At 37.4% G+C, this 20,514-nt stretch overlaps 1 protein-coding gene across 1 annotated transcript in view; it reads right to left on the bottom strand.

Annotated features, from left to right (window-relative positions):
• Positions 1-20,514, bottom strand: part of LOC149288346 (NBAS subunit of NRZ tethering complex-like) — a 278,953-nt gene that overhangs the window by 34,987 nt on the left and 223,452 nt on the right. The window contains exon 49 of the mRNA XM_089491881.1: positions 12,492-12,687. Coding sequence (XP_089348007.1) covers positions 12,492-12,687 — 196 coding nt within the window. The remainder of the gene's footprint in view (positions 1-12,491; positions 12,688-20,514) is intronic.

Here is a 20,514-nt window from a genome sequence, read left to right as displayed (position 1 = left end):
TTTTTCTTTTTAATAAAAAAAAAAAAAAGGAAAAATAAATACTTAAAAAGTTATAAACTTAAAACAAAAATAAGGCATTTGTTTTCATTTCCTGCACCGACAACTGTCGGCTAATTGTAATAATTTTATAGATCATTTCTCAAGACATTTCAGAAGACCGGGGTAATTATAGGAAAATAAAATTAAAGAAAAATAAAAACAACTACAGGCTGGCTGTTCCACTTTAACTGAGCCCTCTAGTAGGATGCTAAACAAATAAACTATTCTATCCAATAAAGGTTTCATCACGTAAAAGAAACACAAACTTTTAGCAAGCATTTTTTCCCAACAACCTATCAGTGCCTGGTTTTGTGTTACATGAAAGTTGTGCATTCCCTGAAAAATCAGGAACGAGGTAAATATGATTAAAAAATTATTTCTGGAAAGGTTCTACCAGTGTAGGGAGAATAGCAATTTTAAGACAATGGTTCCCAAACCTAGGGATCTGAATAATATTACCATTAAAAAAGATGATACCATATAATAATAATAATACATATATATATATATAAATATAATACAATAATTTACATTTGTATACTTTTTGGACTTGAAATAAATGTTTTGCTGTCCTTATCACCCAGCCTTTCTCAATGCATATTAAGCAGGCTTCACTTCATTCTGTGTTATTGACAGCAGGTAACTATGAAGATCTGCATTAGTTGATAATATTTTTCTCAAGTTGAGAAGAAAAATTCCGTCTTCCATGTTCCTCCCATACAGTGTTGTTATTTTTGAATATGTCTGCCTGATTTCTTTTGTAATACCACCAAGGAGAAGACTAAAAACCTAAACAGTGTTTAAAAGGCAGCCAGGGCAGCAATGAAAATGTTTGTTTCCAATGTTGGCTCCAGGTAGGCACCGTATTTACCATGTTCTCTAATCCTACATTTTATAACTTGGTTTATGTAATGAGGCGTTGCAGATGAGTTTGACAAACACCGGAAAGCCAGACAGCTGCGGTTGTGGTTTGAAAATGTTCCTACTTTGACCAAACAAAGCATGTTTGTTTCTTAAATCTTTTTGGGCAATTACTAGCTTCTAGATTCGGAAAACATTTTGGTTCATTTTTGGCCCATTTCTTATCGGGCAACGATTTTCGTTCCCTGCCCATTCGGCTCGGCTGAAAACTTGGGGGCATTTTTAATTCGCTAACGAAATTCTTTGACCATTGCCCACATTCACGCTCATTCACACTCACTCTCTCATGCTTTCTAAATCTTCTCTCTTCAAACCTTCTTTCTTCGTCTGCATCTCCGTTGACAGAACCTGGCACGTGAACTGAGGGCAATATGGCGACACTTGCAGTGACAGCCTCTGCCCTGATTGGAGGATCGGGGAGGATGTCACCGCAGTGCTGCCATTTTGGCGGAAGTTGTCAGGATATGTTTGCAGAGATGCGGACGAAGAAAGAAGATAAAAAATTTAATATCAAAATAGAAGATAGAAGGGAGAATATGCAGAAGAAGATGCGGAAGTGCTCCTCAGAGAAGGTTGGGAAACATTTAGAGGGCGTGAAAGAGAATGAGAGTGAATGTGGTCCCACAAATGTCAAACAAAATTTCGGAGATTTTTGCTTCGTTTTTGGTCCAATTTGTGGTAAATTTGCAATTCATACAAACCCGAATGCACGAGTCTACTAGCTTCGTATACAATGTCACAGTAATTTTGGCCCCAAGAAGGTCACCGTTCTCAAGCACCGGCATCCAACAACCATGAAAAACAACCCGACTCCTGTCACATTACATATTTTTTGGGGTCTCGCATACATAAAAAGTGTATTTTTTTCATTTAGTACCTACATTTTTTTTTAAATGAAAACAAACTCTATAGCAGATAATTATACATGGCGTTTGATAAAATGCAACTGTTACAGTAAAAATATTTCCTGTGTAAAATAAAACCGAGTGTTATAAATACAGACGAGATTTCTTCTATGAAATGCTGAGTGGGGTTTTTTAATAATAAATGAAAAGAGGTCATTGTTATTCACTGCTTGCAGAACTGATGAAAGGAGAATACTATACACAACACTTATCATTGACCACAAAATCCCCGTGATAAATGGCAATGCTTAGGGGGGAAAAAAGGAAATCGGGCAAAGCATAGGATTTTCTGTCATTTGACAAGAAAATCACAATGTATCAACATAATAGGATTTACTGATAGACTGTGCATGAGTTTTATCACAGAGGACAAGTACTGTAATTTGCTGTCACAAACTTACTGTACTTCAATTTTGCAACATTATGAAGTAGCAAAGGGAAGGGAATGGGATTATAAGGACCTATTCATACAACAGTGATAAGATACAATGAACAACCGACGAGTGGAGTAGTGCATCCAAGGCAGCATATATCACTTATTGAAGACGCAGTGTCTAACGTGGTTTAGAATAGTTCATGTGAACAAGAGAAAACCAGGAAAAAAAAATTCTTATTAAAAAAGGATTTAATATTGGCGTCATCTTACATGCAGAATGATTTGTGAATTTGTATTATTTGTACTATTGACTTAATACGACACATTGCATGCTTACAAGGACGACAGGCGATGACCGCCCAAAGAATAATACAGGACAATCAGAAAATGAATTGCACTATTTTAGCGCAATTGGTAATGAGTATTTTTCAAAGCCTGCATTCAAAGGTCTTTATATAACTAGTTTCTGTTTTGGATATGACTTGTAAAAAAAAACTACTACTTATTTTTGTAAATGTGTGATATAATTTTCCCTATAAGAACTACGCAAATTTGCAGATTGGTCGAATTTACCACTAGACAAAGATGTGTCGGCACCTGGGAACACCTAACACCCGATGACAACCCCCTTTCTCAAACTTCTTACCCTGGTTATGCAGAACAATTTGGCGTAACAGTTTTCTTAAGGAACATAATAATTGCATTATGAAGCCACAGTTGCCAAATTGAAAGTGATGATTTTGGAGACAAGAGGGTTATATATATGAAGCTATTTTGATGTGTTGGTGGTCATTGGAATGCCGCTATTGATGGGATTATTCAACGGGTTGCTATGGTGTTATGCCGAGCCTCAAATATTGAACCAGATCCACTTTTTATGCATGACCTAAAATTGGTTATTACTAACATCTATAAATATATTTAAGGTCAAGATTCCATTGTTTACTAAACAGACTTAACAGTAAAATGTTGGATTTGGAAAGTGGCAAATTTGATTTCATATTTATATTAAGGAATGTAAAAACAGATCATGCATTGCTATTGGGGATTTTATTACAGAAACACAGCAGTCAAACTTATTAAATTTGGCATAAATATGAGAAAGAAAACCACTTGCATAGTAAGGTGATTTGTGTTACTATAAATAGCCAACCTGAAAGATTTTTAATGGCCCCACGCAGCTTTAAGATACTTATCCCGTGATTCATCAATAGCAAGACCAATTTGTTCCGTATTTACAGCTTTTAAATATCAAATGATGCATCATGAAAAGACTGAATCACCATCATGTTGAAAAAATACAGAACGCAATTTATTAAATAGAAAGAAGTATGAAATGACGTTAAGGTAACCAAATAACGAAAATGTGCTAAGAGGATCAGGAACTTAGAAATATAAAAGCTGAAATAAATAGATATTATATTAACAAACATTAATGAACACAATTACATGTACACATCATAGTACTAATACATTTTCAAGAAAGTCAATTAAGTTTTACTAAATATCCCTTTATTTCCCTTGATCCAGCCATACCGAAAGGCATCTATCGAATGCGATAGCACAAGGTCCGTGGATAGTGAATTCTGCATTTTTATTGTTCTTACATCCCCTTTTCACTGCTGTAATTGAATATCCCTTTCTTCAAGTCTGAATTGATGACCTCTTGTTCCTTTGCACAGTCCTATTAATGAACAGGTCATCAGAGAGCGGCTGGTATCGTCCCCACATATAAATGTATAATAATATCATCTCCCCTGTAAGCAGTCTTTTTTCTAGGGTAACCAAAATCAATTTCTCTGTCCTCTCTTTATTACTAAGGTGTTCCATTCCTCTTATTACCTTTATAGATGCATCTGCAAATTTTCAAGCTCCATAGTGTCAAGAACAGGTGTCCATATTTGCACTGCATGTTTAAGGTGGGCTCTTACCACTGACATAGCATGTTATACAGAGGCAACGTTATATATTACTCCCAGGCATCAATAACGGACAATATCTTACTGGCCCTTGCGGCAGCTGACATTGAACACCGTTGCTAAATTTATTGTCTTCTCATTTACAATAGAAGCAGAGCTGCTAAAAATACGACAAGGACACAGAAGTGTCATTTAATCATTAATCCTAACACAACCCCACATTTATTCTATTCCTCAAAATGCATAACCTTACATTTGTCCACATTAAATCTCAGTTGCCATTTGGCTGCCCAGTCCTCCACTGTGATCAACCTCGCCTTACAGGGATGTAACATCCAGTTCAGTCTGTATTACCCTTCTGCAAACACAGACTTTTAATAAAAGTGTTAGAATTAAGATTTGGGGATGATCTAAAGATATCAAAATCCCCTTCAACCAACACTGATTTTATAAAGTGTAGGGTAATAGAGGTAATAATGTAATACAAATTTTTCCTCAACCACAAACTAGATAAGTGTTAAAAAATAGACTTTTACAGCACTAAAAAATATTATTAAATCTAGTTTCGCATTATGAAACATAACCAATTAAGTACTCAAGAATGTGATCAAAACATCCGCATCCAACGTAGAAAATGTAGAAAAAGTAGAAAAAATTCTGCGTTTTATAAACAAGGCTGCTTTATTATTAGGTGTCAGTGAAGTTTTCAAAGTGTTACATAAAAACAGGGTTGATTAGGAGCATTTCAAAGAAAAATGGTGCCAAGGGTACCTTTCCTTCCAGAAGCATGTGTTCGCTTCTAATTCAGGTTCGCGTGAAACGTTCGTGAAACCGGTGTCTTTCAAGACAAGTGGAGATGCTTAAGATCCCACTGAGATAAAACACCCCCCTGCCACAGCCTCATGTGAAGCCTGGCATTTGAAATTGTTTAGCTAATGACTGCCATCTGACCTATTACCACAAGACGTATTGTTACTATTTTTCTGTACTAAGGAACAGAATGTTACAGCTGTAGCCACCTGATAATATTATCTACAGTCTAACTTACAGCTTTTTTTTGGTAGTTTTTGCAGAAGTGCAAAATAGAAAAAATCCCCGCATTAACATATTTTGAAACCAAAGAAAATGGAGAATAAACATATTATGGCTCTGGGCCTCAAGTTGGAGTCTGAGCATAATGGCGGTTGTGCATCAATCTCCTTCCTTTGATGGGTGGTGGTGTTACTGATACTGGTTGAGCCTACTCTATCTTGATACATCAGTAAAGGAGCCTCTTTTGTCTGCAGACCCTTGGCTTCTGGACTCGCCCATTGTCTTCTGTTCACAAGCCTCTGCTTATAGAACAGTTTCTAGCTTTGCTTATAGATGGCTCCAAAGAGGAAGACTAATGCAGCAGCAGACAGCCGCCTGTAGTTGCAGACTGAAGGCAGCTGCCAGATGTTCTGAGTCTCAGGAATCCAGCTACCCATGTAGGGTTCTTAGTATTTTAGTGCCCCTGCACACTTGTACTGGATACTGTACCCCGTGTAACAAAATATCAGCTGCCCCATTTCTACTGTTTATACAGGACTTTTGATCTTCCATAACCCACTGAGGGGGATATTATTTACTGAACAGGTAGCTTAATCACCATAAATTATATTTGCTTCCTTGTAATCGTCTCTGTTCAGGTATTTAGGCAACATTTCAAAGATTAAAATTAAATTAAAAGCCAACTTTAACTCCTTGAATACCAGAGATGCACACAAAAAGAGCGTTGAGAATTGAACGTTAAAAGCCCGTGCACTTTTCAGGTTGGATAATACGCTCAATGCATACCAAGTCAAATGATGAATAGTGTTAGGATGGTGGGAGTAGAAAGGATTCACCTATAGTGCATCCAAGCTGCAGTTTCAAATACAAGCAACCTCCAAGCAAAGAGGTTGGGATCACAGATCATTATCGGATTTTATCATACAGCGGGTCCGCATCTCAAAAAATGTCTAACATGCTTGGTTGCTATGGTGCATAATTACAGGTTGGCTGGCAAAATAATGATAAATTATTACAGTGAGCTATATAAATGACCCTATATAAATCATAGCAACAGTAAAATACCGCTTGGCAAGTCCCTGCCCATCACATCTCTCATCTTTTGAAAGGATTAATCAGTTACCCGAGACCTTTACTGAACCAAAAGTAAAGACACGTAAGAATTACAGCAACATTCTAACGCTTTTATTCCAGAAGCTAAACCTGTAGAAATCCAGTTCTCCGGATCACTGGCAATCATTTACATAACAGAATGTGACAATAAAAGGAGTCCACCTAACGTTAGTGGAGCTTAGCATCACTGATGGTCTGCATGACCCAAAATAACTTCGTACCAGCTCACTCAGACAAACCTCCGGCGAGACCTCCACGCTCACACACTCCTACTCACGCACTAGAGATGAATAAATACTGTTTCGGCCCGATTATAGAACGCCATCTTATAGTTTAGTGCTATTTTAAAGAACAAATATTTGTAAAGAACAAATACACATGAGTGGAAAGGTAAAACAGTATCTTATTTAACAAGAATACATGTATTTTAACATTTTTGGTATCTATTATGCAGTTAGACAGCATATGTTACATACAAACAGAAATTTTGAAAACTGATAGCCGTTTTAAGACCCCTCTTGGCTCTTACATTAAGTAAGTATGGCCACCTCTGTTAAAGACCTCACTTTTTTAAGCGATAGGGTACGTAAATCAACCAATAGCAATGCTCCAGACTCCCTTACAGATGACTTTGCCTGCCTATCCCTAACCGACTGACCATCCACGTACACATACCTCCTACCGATAGCAATTTAGTTTAAGAGGATAGGGTTGGTTAGATGCATGGTTAGGAGTAAGGGCTTACTCGCAATTTGGGGTCAAATAAATAAAGGGGGAGTTGACAGAAGAGTTTTGGTTTCAATTCCTCTACTTCACTATACATTATGAAGAGACAACATCGGTGAGCTTCTGGCCGCAGGCAGTGAGACTTCTCTAAATTCCTCACTCATTAAATTATGCATTATACAGGGCTAGCTCAGCCATCTTGCTGCATAATTGTGCTAATGGCCCTTCATAATTTATAGTGAAGCGAGGGAGAAACCACAAGTCTCCATTTAGTGAATAAAGCCCTACGTAAGTGCATATGTTAATTTGGTTTTCAAGATGGATTGTTCACCCAAAATATAGCAGGCAGGAAGAGTATATAACCCAAAAATTATACTATTATATATATATATATATATATATATATATATATATATATATATATATTGTGACAAACCCTATAGCGTGAGGGCCATACATGTCACTTTTAGGGGTCCTAAGCACAGTCCTCTAGGGCAATCAGAGTCAGGAACAGCAGCTTTGAACAAAACAGCACTTTATTTTAACCGCTTAAACCCCAAGAACCAAATCATAAAAAGAAAACCTAGCTCCCAATTGGAGCCCTCTCTAACTGAACTATGCTGGTCCAGACTGACCGGCCTAATCACCCACTACCTCAACCTCCCAACCAGACCCAGCTACGCCAGGCTCTGGAAAACCTCCCCCAGACAGCACACAAAATGTCCAGGTAGGTATTGCCTCACTTGGCTCAGGGATTGTCTTCTTCAGGGCCTCTCCTTGCCCTGAGAGCACAGGGAACTTCCTCTTCCCCAACCGTCTCTCTGTGTATCAGGCTCCAGGGGTTTTTAATGCCCAGCACCTGTGCCTGACGGCAGCCCCATAAGAATTCCCGGCATGGAATTTCCACAAAATGGGGAAACAGAGCATTGGCCCACCCTGCTCTCCAATTGCTCCACCCCAGGGACCCATATGTATAATCTGCGTAGCAGCTGTACTCAGACGCCATGCTAATCATCTCCCTGGGGTTCACAATCTCACAATATATATATATATATATATATATATATATATATATACATATATACATATATACATGCACACACGGTGCTATTCTTCCAGTCCCTATATCCAAGAACAACTTCACATATGAACCCCAAGCACATTAGCTATGTTCCGCAAAATGCTGATAAAGTACATTTGATTTTAAAATAATGATGCTGCTAGGACTTTCTAGGTTCATAATCTAGAATTTACAATGTAAAGCCTATCTCATTTTAAACCAAATGCAATTTTTTTTTTTAAACAAAATGTCAGTATTTTGACTATATTTTTCATGCACCACTTAACTAGAAAATTACAGAAGCTGAAGGGCCCAGATAAAAACGTATCGAGGGGATTAGAACAACACGGACTCTTCACCCCTCCGTCGCAGGATGCGTGGAACGATCTTTGAATGCAAAATAAGGCATTTGGAAAAATTGAAAAATGAGGACTTGTGGATTTTTAATTTTGTTAACTAATCAGTAGAGAATGGGAGTGATCATGCTGGAAAACGTCTCTACATGCAGCACATTTTTTAATATTGCACAAGCTGGATGACTTCCCGGTAGCACATTGATTTGTGGACCACTTCTTAAAACACCCACAGTGTAATTAAATATTAAGCCCCGCTTTGATTTATGTTCTAAGAGGATTACTTGACAAAGTAAGAGTGAATTTCAAACACACCCCAGTAAAAACGAGCATTTTAATATCCTTAAACGCCGTCTTTGTAGGATATGATGGATACCGTCGTTTGTGCCATTTGCACTAACCCCAGGATCCGAGGAGCTCAGATGTTGGTAAAGGAGCCTGAAGAACACAGGTGGTACAAAGCAGGGCTTTCTGAATTTAAATACAGGGAAGATTTACATAAATGCAGCGAATATCCTTTTGTGAGGCCCACTTAAAACGATTTAATACATTTACCGGGGAAACTTTGGTTTGACTCTCGTCTTAAAATATGATACAAGTCCGAAAAAAAACACTCAAAATGGGTCAATCAGTAAGAATAATATTTCATTAAAAAGAAGGGCTTCAAGTCATTGGTCATCCATCCCGATTTGGGCGAAAAAGTTAAGAGCATCAATCCTTAGAGTTGTCCTGACAGCTGCCCCAACTTTAAGCATTGAGTTATATTTACTAACGTAACGATCATCCACGCGTACGATGGCTGAACAGGACCATCACTCTCTATAGAACTGCAATAGCTTTCATCCACATTTGTATCTTTCTTTCTTTCTTTTTATTTATTATAATTTTTTTAAACAGGCCCTTCTTCAATAAATATAGATCCTCCAAAACCAAAATCTAATCATAACATTTCGCACTGTTTAGGACCAAAGGCAGAAGTCGCATGTTAATTCTTTGAACGCTCACTTCATGTCCCGTGGCATGCATTTTAAGACGCAGCTCTTCACAGAAGTAGGGAAGGCAGCTGGATTTTTTATTTCTGGTGGCCATTTTCACGATTAAAACAGCCCCCAAGTGGTTCTGAGTATTTTTGTTTTTGTAGACCTCTTGAGGCAGGAGGACATCTGAACCAATATTCAGCAACTGCGCATTTCTCCCAAAGCTCAACTAAATTATAAAGGAGACTAAAGAATTAAAATGACAAAGGGAAACTCAAGGACGGGACAGAAATATAATATTAATACTTGAATACAGCCTTGGAGTGCGTGCGGCAGATGGCTGTCTGTTAATTGCATGCCTCAGTAAGCAGGATGTTTTGAAATATTTTCAGAGCTGTTTGAGATGAGTTTGTACAGCTCAACGAGATCACTACAACAGGAGCTTCATGAATCGCCTTGGGTTCAAAAGGTCTAACCGAGAGAGCAGGCAGAAATGCCAACGAGCACACAGTGAAAAGAGGACCTACCGCAGGCTAGAAAGCAAGAAAGCAGGCGCCTTGCTTTACATTCCCGGTCTGATGTCGGGATTTCTAACCTGTATAACGTCAAGCGGGTATTTACGTTGATAGAATGATTAGTCTGTGACAAGAACGGCATCTATGAGACCAGCCATATATATCGTTAGACATTTTGCTATAATGTATAGATGAAGTCTAACACACGCTAACCAAACATGATTTGCGCAAGGAGGAGCACGGGAAAGACACAGCAAAAGCAGGAACAATGGCCAAATCCTCCCTGCAATTATCTTAAGCTATACAGCGGAACAATTTGCCGATGACGCACTGTTTACTTTCATCTATTGCTTTTAGCTGACAAGTAGTTGATGTCACTCAAGCCTCTTTGTACCTCAATGTCTTTTCATAACAAACACAATATGAAGGTGTTAAAAGAAAAGAAAAAAAATACTTCCACTTTCATCCTCATAACATATATTTTATGGTTTTTTAACTATACTGATTGATTATTATTATTTATTGCAAAAGCAAAGAAATTGCAATTATTAGTTTAACACAGACATAAACAGTCATCAAACCAAGCATCAGCAAACACAAAAGCACTCACACTCCTGGCTATACCACATTGGCTGTAATGAGCTTCTGCTGTGGCAACAACCTGTTCTATCAACAATTTGAGTTCTTCCTTTTGGTTTGATTATGCTTAATACATGTCCAAGAGGCATGAGTCTGGACATGGACATACTGTTCTGTGATTTTGAGTAACGCATGTTAAATGGGTACATGCATTTTAGCCGTTACCAATCGTTTTTTGGGTTTGTGCACTGGGATACTATTTATCAGTTGAGTCATTAAATTAACCCTGCGGTGCACCAGACACTACCCTTTACTGGCTACAAAGATAACATTCTTTCATTTTACTGCACATGAACAGATCATAATATTTATTGTGTCTAATGAAAATGTAATATGCAGCCTATGGTTACTATTCAGCCTGGTAAATCAGCTCTCATATTTTCTTTAAAAAAAAATAAAATAAACCCACCGCACAACTGGGTAATTTGCCCTACCTAGAATGTAGCCTAGAGCCCCAAGCCTGGAACAGCTCTAAATGTTCTTCAGTGTCCTCCAGTGTGTCAAACAAACAGGCAGGGCAGGCCCTGTTAATCGTGTATTTATACAATTGTACTAGTTTCACTACATACAATATATGTTTTATTGATGGAAAAATATTGCTAGACAAAGCAGTGGTTTGCCTTTCTAATGGATTAGTAGGTTGAATATGTTCTCAAGAGACATTGGCTGAACTCTGAAACAAGCAAATGCAGAGAAATTGGCAGACAAACAAAACCACAGAGACCTCAAAATAGATTAATGCGTGTATATCTATAAAAACTGTTTTTGTGTGTATATACCGGTATATGAAATGTATCTCTTCCTGGAGTATATTCTCTGGGAGTTTGCATCTACCTGATAAACCTAATTTCAAATCTGAATATTGAATTATCAGTTTATGAGGTTCTCATTTATTTTCATACATATTCAGTGAGAGGCCATGTTCATTTGTAATGCTTCTGATCGCTTGTAATACTGGGTAACCATACGAGACTAAGACTTTTTTTTTCTGTGTTATGTGTGTGGGGTAATAGTCTCCAGTTCCCATACATTAATTATGTTATTTGCCAACAGAAAAGGAACAAGGCGATTCTCCAATCTGGATTCTGTGCTCAACAATCTACTGAGACGACCTACTTCACTTCTCTATGCTAATCCTACTAGACCTTTCTGCTGCTTTTGACACTGTAAACCACCCTCTTCTCCTAAAAAAATCTTTATGATCTTGGTGTCCGTGACACTGCTCTCTCCTGGTTAAGATCCTACCTTTCTGAACATAACTTCAGCGTAACAGTAACGCTTCTCCATCCCCTCTCACTCGGGATACCTCAAGGCTCAGGACTAAGTCTTCTGTACTCACTTTACACTACCTCCCTTATTATTATCATCTTTTATTTATATATCACTTGGCTTTGGCTTTCAATACCACCTGTATGCTGATGACACCCGGATCTACCTATCCTCACCTGATCTCTCTCCCTCCCTCTTTGGCCTTTGTAGGTCACCCTTTCTAGTCCATCTTCTGCAATACTTATACTAGTGTGTCCGGTCTATTCCTAACAGCAGCACTTTTACCTCTTGTGTAATAACTCCCTCTAGATTGTAAGCTCATTTGTTAAGAGCCCTCTGCTTATCTCTTGTTATGTTACATACTACTTGTGATGTTTTACCCATCGTACAGCGTTATGGAATATGATGGCACTATATAAAACAATAATAATCATGCAACCCTCTCTATAAATCTTGTATGCTATATGTTGGCCTCTATCTTGCAGTCTATTGCAGACCGATTGATGTGTATTTTGTGAAATATGTATAAAAGTGTTCTTTAGTGCTAGATGCTCGCCTTGACTACATGACTGAAATTGTGGTTACAGCAGGAATGTCACACACAGACACGTTTGTTTGCTGGGTTAGATAAAAAAAAAAAATTGTACCTGTTTCTCTGGCCATAACGCTTTTAGAACAGCCTGAGTCCGGAAAAACACAAGCAACTTGCTGTCTTCATCGCTGAGATGAAATGCTTGTTCCATAATCTGCAGTACATCAATTCTAGGTTTTACTGGTAAGGAGTCATCGCCACAGAACGGTCTGAGCCATTCCAAAAGGTCATCAGAGGAGACCAGCTGCCCACTGCAACAGAAATATGGTCCATGAAGAACATTATGTAGTATGAAGGCAGTACTACAGAGAACTTTAACAAGTGCTTTGTTTTTAGCTAATTAAGGCACTCTATCTAAAGATATTTATTTATTTTACCACTGTTTAATGTTTTATAGATTAAGGTAATTCATGATAGATTCAAAGGATATTGGGAACAAGTAGAGTTTCATGTATTATTGTATAAACGTAGTGAAGTATCAGGGTTATCTACATTCATAGAGCTGCAGAGATCAATATATATATATATATATATATATATATATATATATATATATATATATATATATATAGGAATATGTATATATGGGGAGGGTATCAGTCACTCTGTCAGTCGAGAATACTATATTTTTTATTTGTTTTTATTTTTTTTATGGATTTTACATTTCACACAAATAGGCTGCAAATAGATTGTTTCAGCAGCTTGGGGTAAAGTATGATATAACATAGGTGTGTATACTGCAATATCTTGGGAACTACAACACATTTTGCTAGACTTTTGTGTAGACTTTTCAGAAGAGCTGATACCTGTACATATTATATTAATTCCTAGATTCTCACGGAGTCAATTTTTTAGGCCATCCCTACGGGACATCATGGAAAGACATCAATGTCCTTCCCTACAACACGGCTTGATATTCATGCATGCTCCTCAACATTAACCAGGCTATGTTAGGATTGCTGCCAGTCTTGAATGGGTATTACCAGGCAAAGTACACAAGCAAAAAGATCAATTCCAAAAGTGTGACATCGCATTGTGTCACCAAAATGTGCGAGGACCAACATGTGATATCATACACTCATGTGCGCCCTGTTGATGCAGAAGTTTATTGACTGCAGCGTTGAGTTGCAATTGAATGACTGTAGGATTAAACATGTAATCACACAGAGCATTGTGTTATGACAGAAAAATAAAAAACAAAAATCCTCCTCGGTATCTTAATTCACTAAAGAAAAACACTAACTATACACATAGAAACAAAAACCAAGGAGACCGCTGTCAGAGATCCAGATACATAAGGGCTCAACACCTCATGTCGCTGATCAGACATATGATCAACAAACACTATAATCATATTATATTGATTATCCATATCCAACCAGTGTTATCACAATGTCATAATCAAGGGGAACCACAATATATAAGAGAGACCCGTAGACCATAAAGGCCCCAAGAATTCTAGTCATGAGGGCAACTCTAGTCACGTTTCTCTCTAATAACAAAAAAAGTTTTTAAAAGTAGAAAAAAACTAAATAAAGTGGAAAATGCTTAAATAAAAAAAATACTTTGCCGCCTTTAAATGATAAAGCGCACACACGGTAAGGAGAATAAAACGCTAGCAAGTATTGAACAGTCAGGAGCACATTAATATCGATGCGCGTTTCTCAGGCGCACCTCCAGGTAAACACCACAGGCATTTGGATGTAGCGTATCGACAGAGATACAATCAATGTGCAAAAAAGTTAACTCTGCTCTAAATATTGGGTTGGAAATAAGTAAATCACCATATATACTACACCAAAACCAAACATGGCTTTTCTGTTCAATAGCAAGTCTTATGAGTAAGGAAGATTTTTTTTTTTTAAAAAGTACAATTACGAAATTCCTAAAACTCTACCATGTGAGTGACCACTGCGGAACTTTTATATTCAATTAAGATCAAAAGAGCTCCATACCGAACTCAGAGCTATCTGCGTCATAATTTATCTACCGGGTGCAAAAACATCATCTCATCAGCCAAATTACATAGCTGGTCCAATATCTTCTCCCCTTAAGGGTAAATTGAACCAGCGTGAACATTATCTTACGCAGGTTCCGGTTGTAATCATTAGATTTAAGAAGTCCAGTAAGTAATAAGGACGTTCTCTGAGCTTCTATCTATGCTTTTGCCTGTATGTTCTTGGTTGACACCAACTTATCCCACTCAAAGTGAAATGAGACCCTACGAGAGACCAGTACGAGAAGAAAACAGAATACTGTCCCTTTTCCAGACATTATATTCTCTGTTTAGTAAATATATACAAATTATATATGTTTATATGCATCACCGCAACACATATATAAGGAAAGGGCTTTAGAGTCAATCGGATAGTTATGTTATGCCATACGGTACAAGACTTGTTACCATAAACTCAATTATAATGTGATAAATGTCTGTCCAATAAGGCCTTTTGTTTGTAAATTAGCTGACACGGTATAAAATGTATTACATTCGCTGTACTAGGTATTAGCGTCTAATGTTTTTTTCTATGAGCTCCAGGAGGGCTCGCTACAAATAAGAATGTTATTCAAATGCCATATTATCATAATTCGATTTAATCTAAAGGATGATACATTTACATTGCCTACAGACGGAAAGCCGGAAAGTAATATTGCCGGTATTTAACATAATGTGACATGGAGGGGAAATAAGAGCACTCAAGAGATAATAGATCCCACAGACATCAGTTATCCAAGGCGCCCTTTGAACCGAGAGAAGATATGCTTGAGAATCATTTGGTTAAAGTGATGACCTAGATAGATGACAGGGGTACCTCGGCATCACTGAACAAGTCTGTAATTCCACAGATGATGATGATGTACTAATCCACCACGTAGTGACACAAATCTCACCCCAGGAGCTCGATATTATATACATATATATATATATATATATATATAAACTAGAACAGTTTTAGAAAAGGAAAATGCAATATTTTGGAGTTAGTATTTTCAAAAAATGCTAAGAAAAATAATATGGGAAAAACATAATGCAATAAGAAAAAAAAATAGTGTGAATGCCCCAAAATTGCATCTTATCGGTTTAGACTTGTTTCACATTGTTTTGTGATGGATTACTTGTATCTTTGTTACCTGTTGTACAGCACTGTGGAATATGATGGCGCTACACAGGTCAATAAAGAATAATTCCCGTCTTGGTCTATTCTTACCTCCTCCTTAACCACCCTGAGAGTGACAACCTGCCAGGATTATGTGAACTACAACAGATGAATGAATCCCCCAAAAAAGTGTTCTACAGCCCCAAGAGTCACAATAATGTGTATACAAACAGCAGAGAATGTATTTAAAAACTACACTGAATAAATAAAAAAAAAATAAAAAAAAATCTTCTAAATAACTCACTCCATTACACAATTAAATATCAATAGGCGACAAACATCAAACCAAGCCCGGCCAGGGTGTGACTCCATCGATGGGTTTTACCGAGTCATATAAATGTAAGCATGCTGCAAAAACAGTGTATTGGCTGTACAATGTATACAAAAAACAAAAACTGTCTGCGCTTCTTACCCTAATAAAGTTGGCAACAAATATATAAACATAATATAAATGAGATAAACCTCTCATTTATATTATGTTTATATATTTGTTTGCAACGAGGTTGTTGGCTCCTCATTAGTCTGGTTGCAGCTTGCTGTCCAGGGGTTAATAGGGAGGAGGTTTAATTGCACCTCCCCCAACACATTAATAAGGTTTTGGTAGCAGTATAAACTGCTTTGTGTGCCCACTATGTAGGAGGTGAGCGTAGGTTCTCACCCTATTGAGAGTGTGCCTTGACGTGGCGGGTGAGCTTAATTATGCTTTGGCCAATTCATATAACCAAAACCTCTCATTTATATTATGTTTATATATTTGTTGCCAACTTTATTAGGGTAAGAAGCGCAGACAGTTTTTGTTTTTTGTATACATTGTACAGCCAATACACTGTTTTTGCAGCATGCTTACACCTGTTTGGTAGGCCTCGTATTATACATTTGTATTATTTGAGCCTGAGACTAGTTTAGCGCACCGACATTTTTTCTTTTCCCTGTTTGCACATATTTGAGGTTGTTGGCTCCTCATTAGTCTGGTTGCAGCTTGCTGTCCAGGGGTTAATAGGGAGGAGGTTTAATTGCACCTCCCCCAACACATTAATAAGGTTTTGGTAGCAGTATAAACTGCTTTGTGTGCCCACTATGTAGGAGGTGAGCGTAGGTTCTCACCCTATTGAGAGTGTGCCTTGACGTGGCGGGTGAGCTTAATTATGCTTTGGCCAATTCATATAACCAAAACCTCTCATTTATATTATGTTTATATATTTGTTGCCAACTTTATTAGGGTAAGAAGCGCAGACAGTTTTTGTTTTTTGTATACATTGTACAGCCAATACACTGTTTTTGCAGCATGCTTACACCTGTTTGGTAGGCCTCGTATTATACATTTGTATTATTTGAGCCTGAGACTAGTTTAGCGCACCGACATTTTTTCTTTTCCCTGTTTGCACATATTTGAGGTTGTTGGCTCCTCATTAGTCTGGTTGCAGCTTGCTGTCCAGGGGTTAATAGGGAGGAGGTTTAATTGCACCTCCCCCAACACATTAATAAGGTTTTGGTAGCAGTATAAACTGCTTTGTGTGCCCACTATGTAGGAGGTGAGCGTAGGTTCTCACCCTATTGAGAGTGTGCCTTGACGTGGCGGGTGAGCTTAATTATGCTTTGGCCAATTCATATAACCAAAACCTCTCATTTATATTATGTTTATATATTTGTTGCCAACTTTATTAGGGTAAGAAGCGCAGACAGTTTTTGTTTTTTGTATTGTCACAAACCTCAGAAAAGAAACCCGCAAACATTGTTATGTGTGCTTATCTCAGAGGAAGGAAAAAATGAACATCCTACCGAGAGCTCGGGTTTAAAAAATCCGAAAACACAAACACAGCTGAAATAGAATTCTGTAATTTTATCACGTACAGATTTTGATGTTCAACGTACGGTGAGAAAGAGCGATCTCCTCACTGTCCTGCCATCAGTTTTAGGAACATGTTAAATAGGAAGGGTATACCCCAAGAGCTGTTATTGCTGTAAAAGGTGTCTCTACAAAGTATTGACTACTTTGAATAGTTATGCACGTTCAAGTTTCTTGGTCTAATTTCTTGGTTTTTTTCACAATAAACAAGATTTGGCATGTTCTGTAAATCAAATGATATAAACCCCCAACAAATCCATTCTAATTCCAGGCTGTAATGCAATAAGATAGGATAAGTGCCAAGAGGTGAATAATTTTTGCAAGGCAAAGATATTGCACATTATCCTAAAGAAAATAACAAACATGTGTTAAAGCAATCACTCACAAAATCCCAAGGCCCTACATCACCTATTAAATGAGTTTAATCACCTTTTGCAGAAGTGCACCGAGAGGCCAGAATAATGGAGAGATTCCCAGAGGAAGAAAGGTGCAGAAACGCTTCACTTTCTTCGCAAATTTGGCTTCATTATTTTGGTCTCCCTGTGAATCTCCTCCCCGCTCCTCCAACGCAGACATTTACTGGCAGGCCAGGTACACGGAGAAGGGGACGGAAAGAGAAGACAGAAGAAAGAAGAACAAGAAAAAAATCAAAAGAAAAGAGACAGCGACACGGATGCGGTCAGTGGTAAAGGAGCAAGACATTAAGAGAGAGCGTGAGAGTGTGTGAGAGGATGTGAGTTAAGAGGGAAAGAAAACAACAAAATTCAAACCAAAATTCCTAAGCTTTGCTTCATTTTCATTTGTTTCGTTTGGGGTTCCTGTCTCATACTTGTATGAATTAAGAAAATTGTAAAATTTGGTAAAACTGAAATTTGTACAAATTCTAACGCACAAGTCTTCCTAAAATTGTACCTTGGACAATTCATTTTAATCACAAACCGCAAGCTGCTTGGATTAAGTACTATATATATATATATATATATATATATATATATATATATATATATATATATATATATATATATATATATATATATATATATAGTATTCTTAACTGAAAGTAATAGTTCTTTCTTTTAACCAAATGCAGTGGTTTTTGTTACATTAATGATGTTTATTGGAGATATGTATAATAAGTACTAAATATATTTAAACAAATACCATGAATCGCACATTTAACTTTTAGAGAAACCAAGTTGCTTCATTTCGACACGGCACCCACGTTTCTTTCATCGTAATTAAACTCATTTATTAAAGAAATGATAGCTTTGTTTTTTGTGGAACCGATTTGGATATAATTGGGTTTATTCACTAAAGGGAGGGTATACATTATGCAGAGCCAATCAGTGAGATTTCTCCAAAGTCTCCCTTAAAGAGGAAGAAAAATAATAAAAAAAAATCTGTGCATGTCATTCAATGACGAGAAAGCAAAAAGGAATATATCCATGCACACCATTTCAATGACAGTCACATGAGCTGGTACACATAGATTGGTTCTTTAAGACATTAATGTGCCATTAAATTAAGTGTACTGAACTGGAAAATAAGTTATTATTTTTTATTAATAAATTGGACTTGTAACCTCTGAAATGCCTAGTGTACTGGGAGCAAACGTCTTGCCTGGTTGGCACGATTATTCTCACTTGCGTATACGACTTCTGTGTTGGAGGCTGTGATATCTTGGTTGCATCTGAAGGAGTGCAGAGAAGTTGAAAGAGCTCAGGACTAGCGAATTAATAATTACACAAGATTTCCAAGAAAAGTCAAATGAAGGCATAAGGTGCGGTTTTGATCTGTAATATTTCAAAAATTATTCAACTGTTTCAAATTTTAAAGTACAAAGTGCAGTCAATTGTTGAAGGGACCTTTAACGAGGGGGGGGAATAATCAAAGGTGACACATCTGCGGGGTGTTGGGTTATATAGCTAGTTACGTTTACTAACAGAAAGAAGGTGGTTCTGCCCCATTACAGATCTCACCTAGAGTATCGTGTAGAAGTCTGGGGTCCCCATCTCCAGAAACGTAAAGACAAAGTCCTTAAAAAAGGACTACAACAATAGTGAATGGTGTGCATGATAAAGATTATAAGGAACGATTTAAAGGAATCTTAAAATGCATAGCTCGGATGAAAGAAGAGAAAAAGGTGATGTCATAGAAACATTTAAATAATCAAAGGAATTTTAAAAAGTACAGAAGGAAAGCTTTTTTCAAAGGAGAAGAAATCTTAGAACAAGAGGTCATAACGTAGAGGGTCAGAGGCTTAAACGTAATGTAAGGAAGATTCACTTTACCCAGAAGGTGGCAGATAAATGAAACAGCCTCCCAGCAGTAGTTGTGAAGGATAATACAGTTAGGGGATTTTTTTTTAATTTGCATTGGGTGGCTATCCTGAATTTAAGATGAGACCAACGACTGATATATGTTTGAGTCTTACAGAAGGAAAAATATGCCATCAATGTTCCCATGTCTTGACTGAAGCTCCATATAACTAGCCTTCACTAAAGCTTTATAGGTTTGCCAGCTGCCAAAATACTGGATATAAAGGAATATGAGATGCAAATATTGCCCACGCCAGCTCTCATTAGAGTGCCAAAGAAAGAATACTTCCTAATTGTACAAATTTTTGCTTTGTGGCTGATGGGATCACTGGCCGGTTGGAGGGGGGCTTCACCTGATCTCCACTGACCAGTCCAAAGTCAACAGAGGTCTATGCTTTTGCCGGACGGACCTCAATCACAGCTCCCACTTGGCCATCTCACAGTTTTCTGCAACTGAGCACTTCAAGGCTTTTCTTCTGATAAAGGGATAGGTGGTCCTAGAGTTTCCTAACTCTGTCCATTCCCATATCTGGCCCTGACAACTTCTGTCTCCAGCTCCAAGTAGGGCTGTCTCAACTAGAACAATTCCAAAAATCTGTTGTCTGTATTGAAATGTAATCCCCCGGATTTTAAACTGCGTATATTACATTACAATTGACTGTGATGGCTCACAAAGAAATGTTTTAGAAATCAAATGCTACAACATCATAAGATAAATTAAATATGTCTAGGAAAAATGAAAGACGTTTAACATTA

Source organism: Sceloporus occidentalis, unplaced genomic scaffold, assembly GCF_023333645.1.
Source record: "Sceloporus occidentalis isolate IW3139 unplaced genomic scaffold, rSceOcc1.0.p SCAF_52, whole genome shotgun sequence".
NCBI classification, from domain to species: Eukaryota; Metazoa; Chordata; class Lepidosauria; order Squamata; family Phrynosomatidae; genus Sceloporus; species Sceloporus occidentalis.
This window is presented reverse-complemented; position numbering and strand designations above follow the sequence as displayed.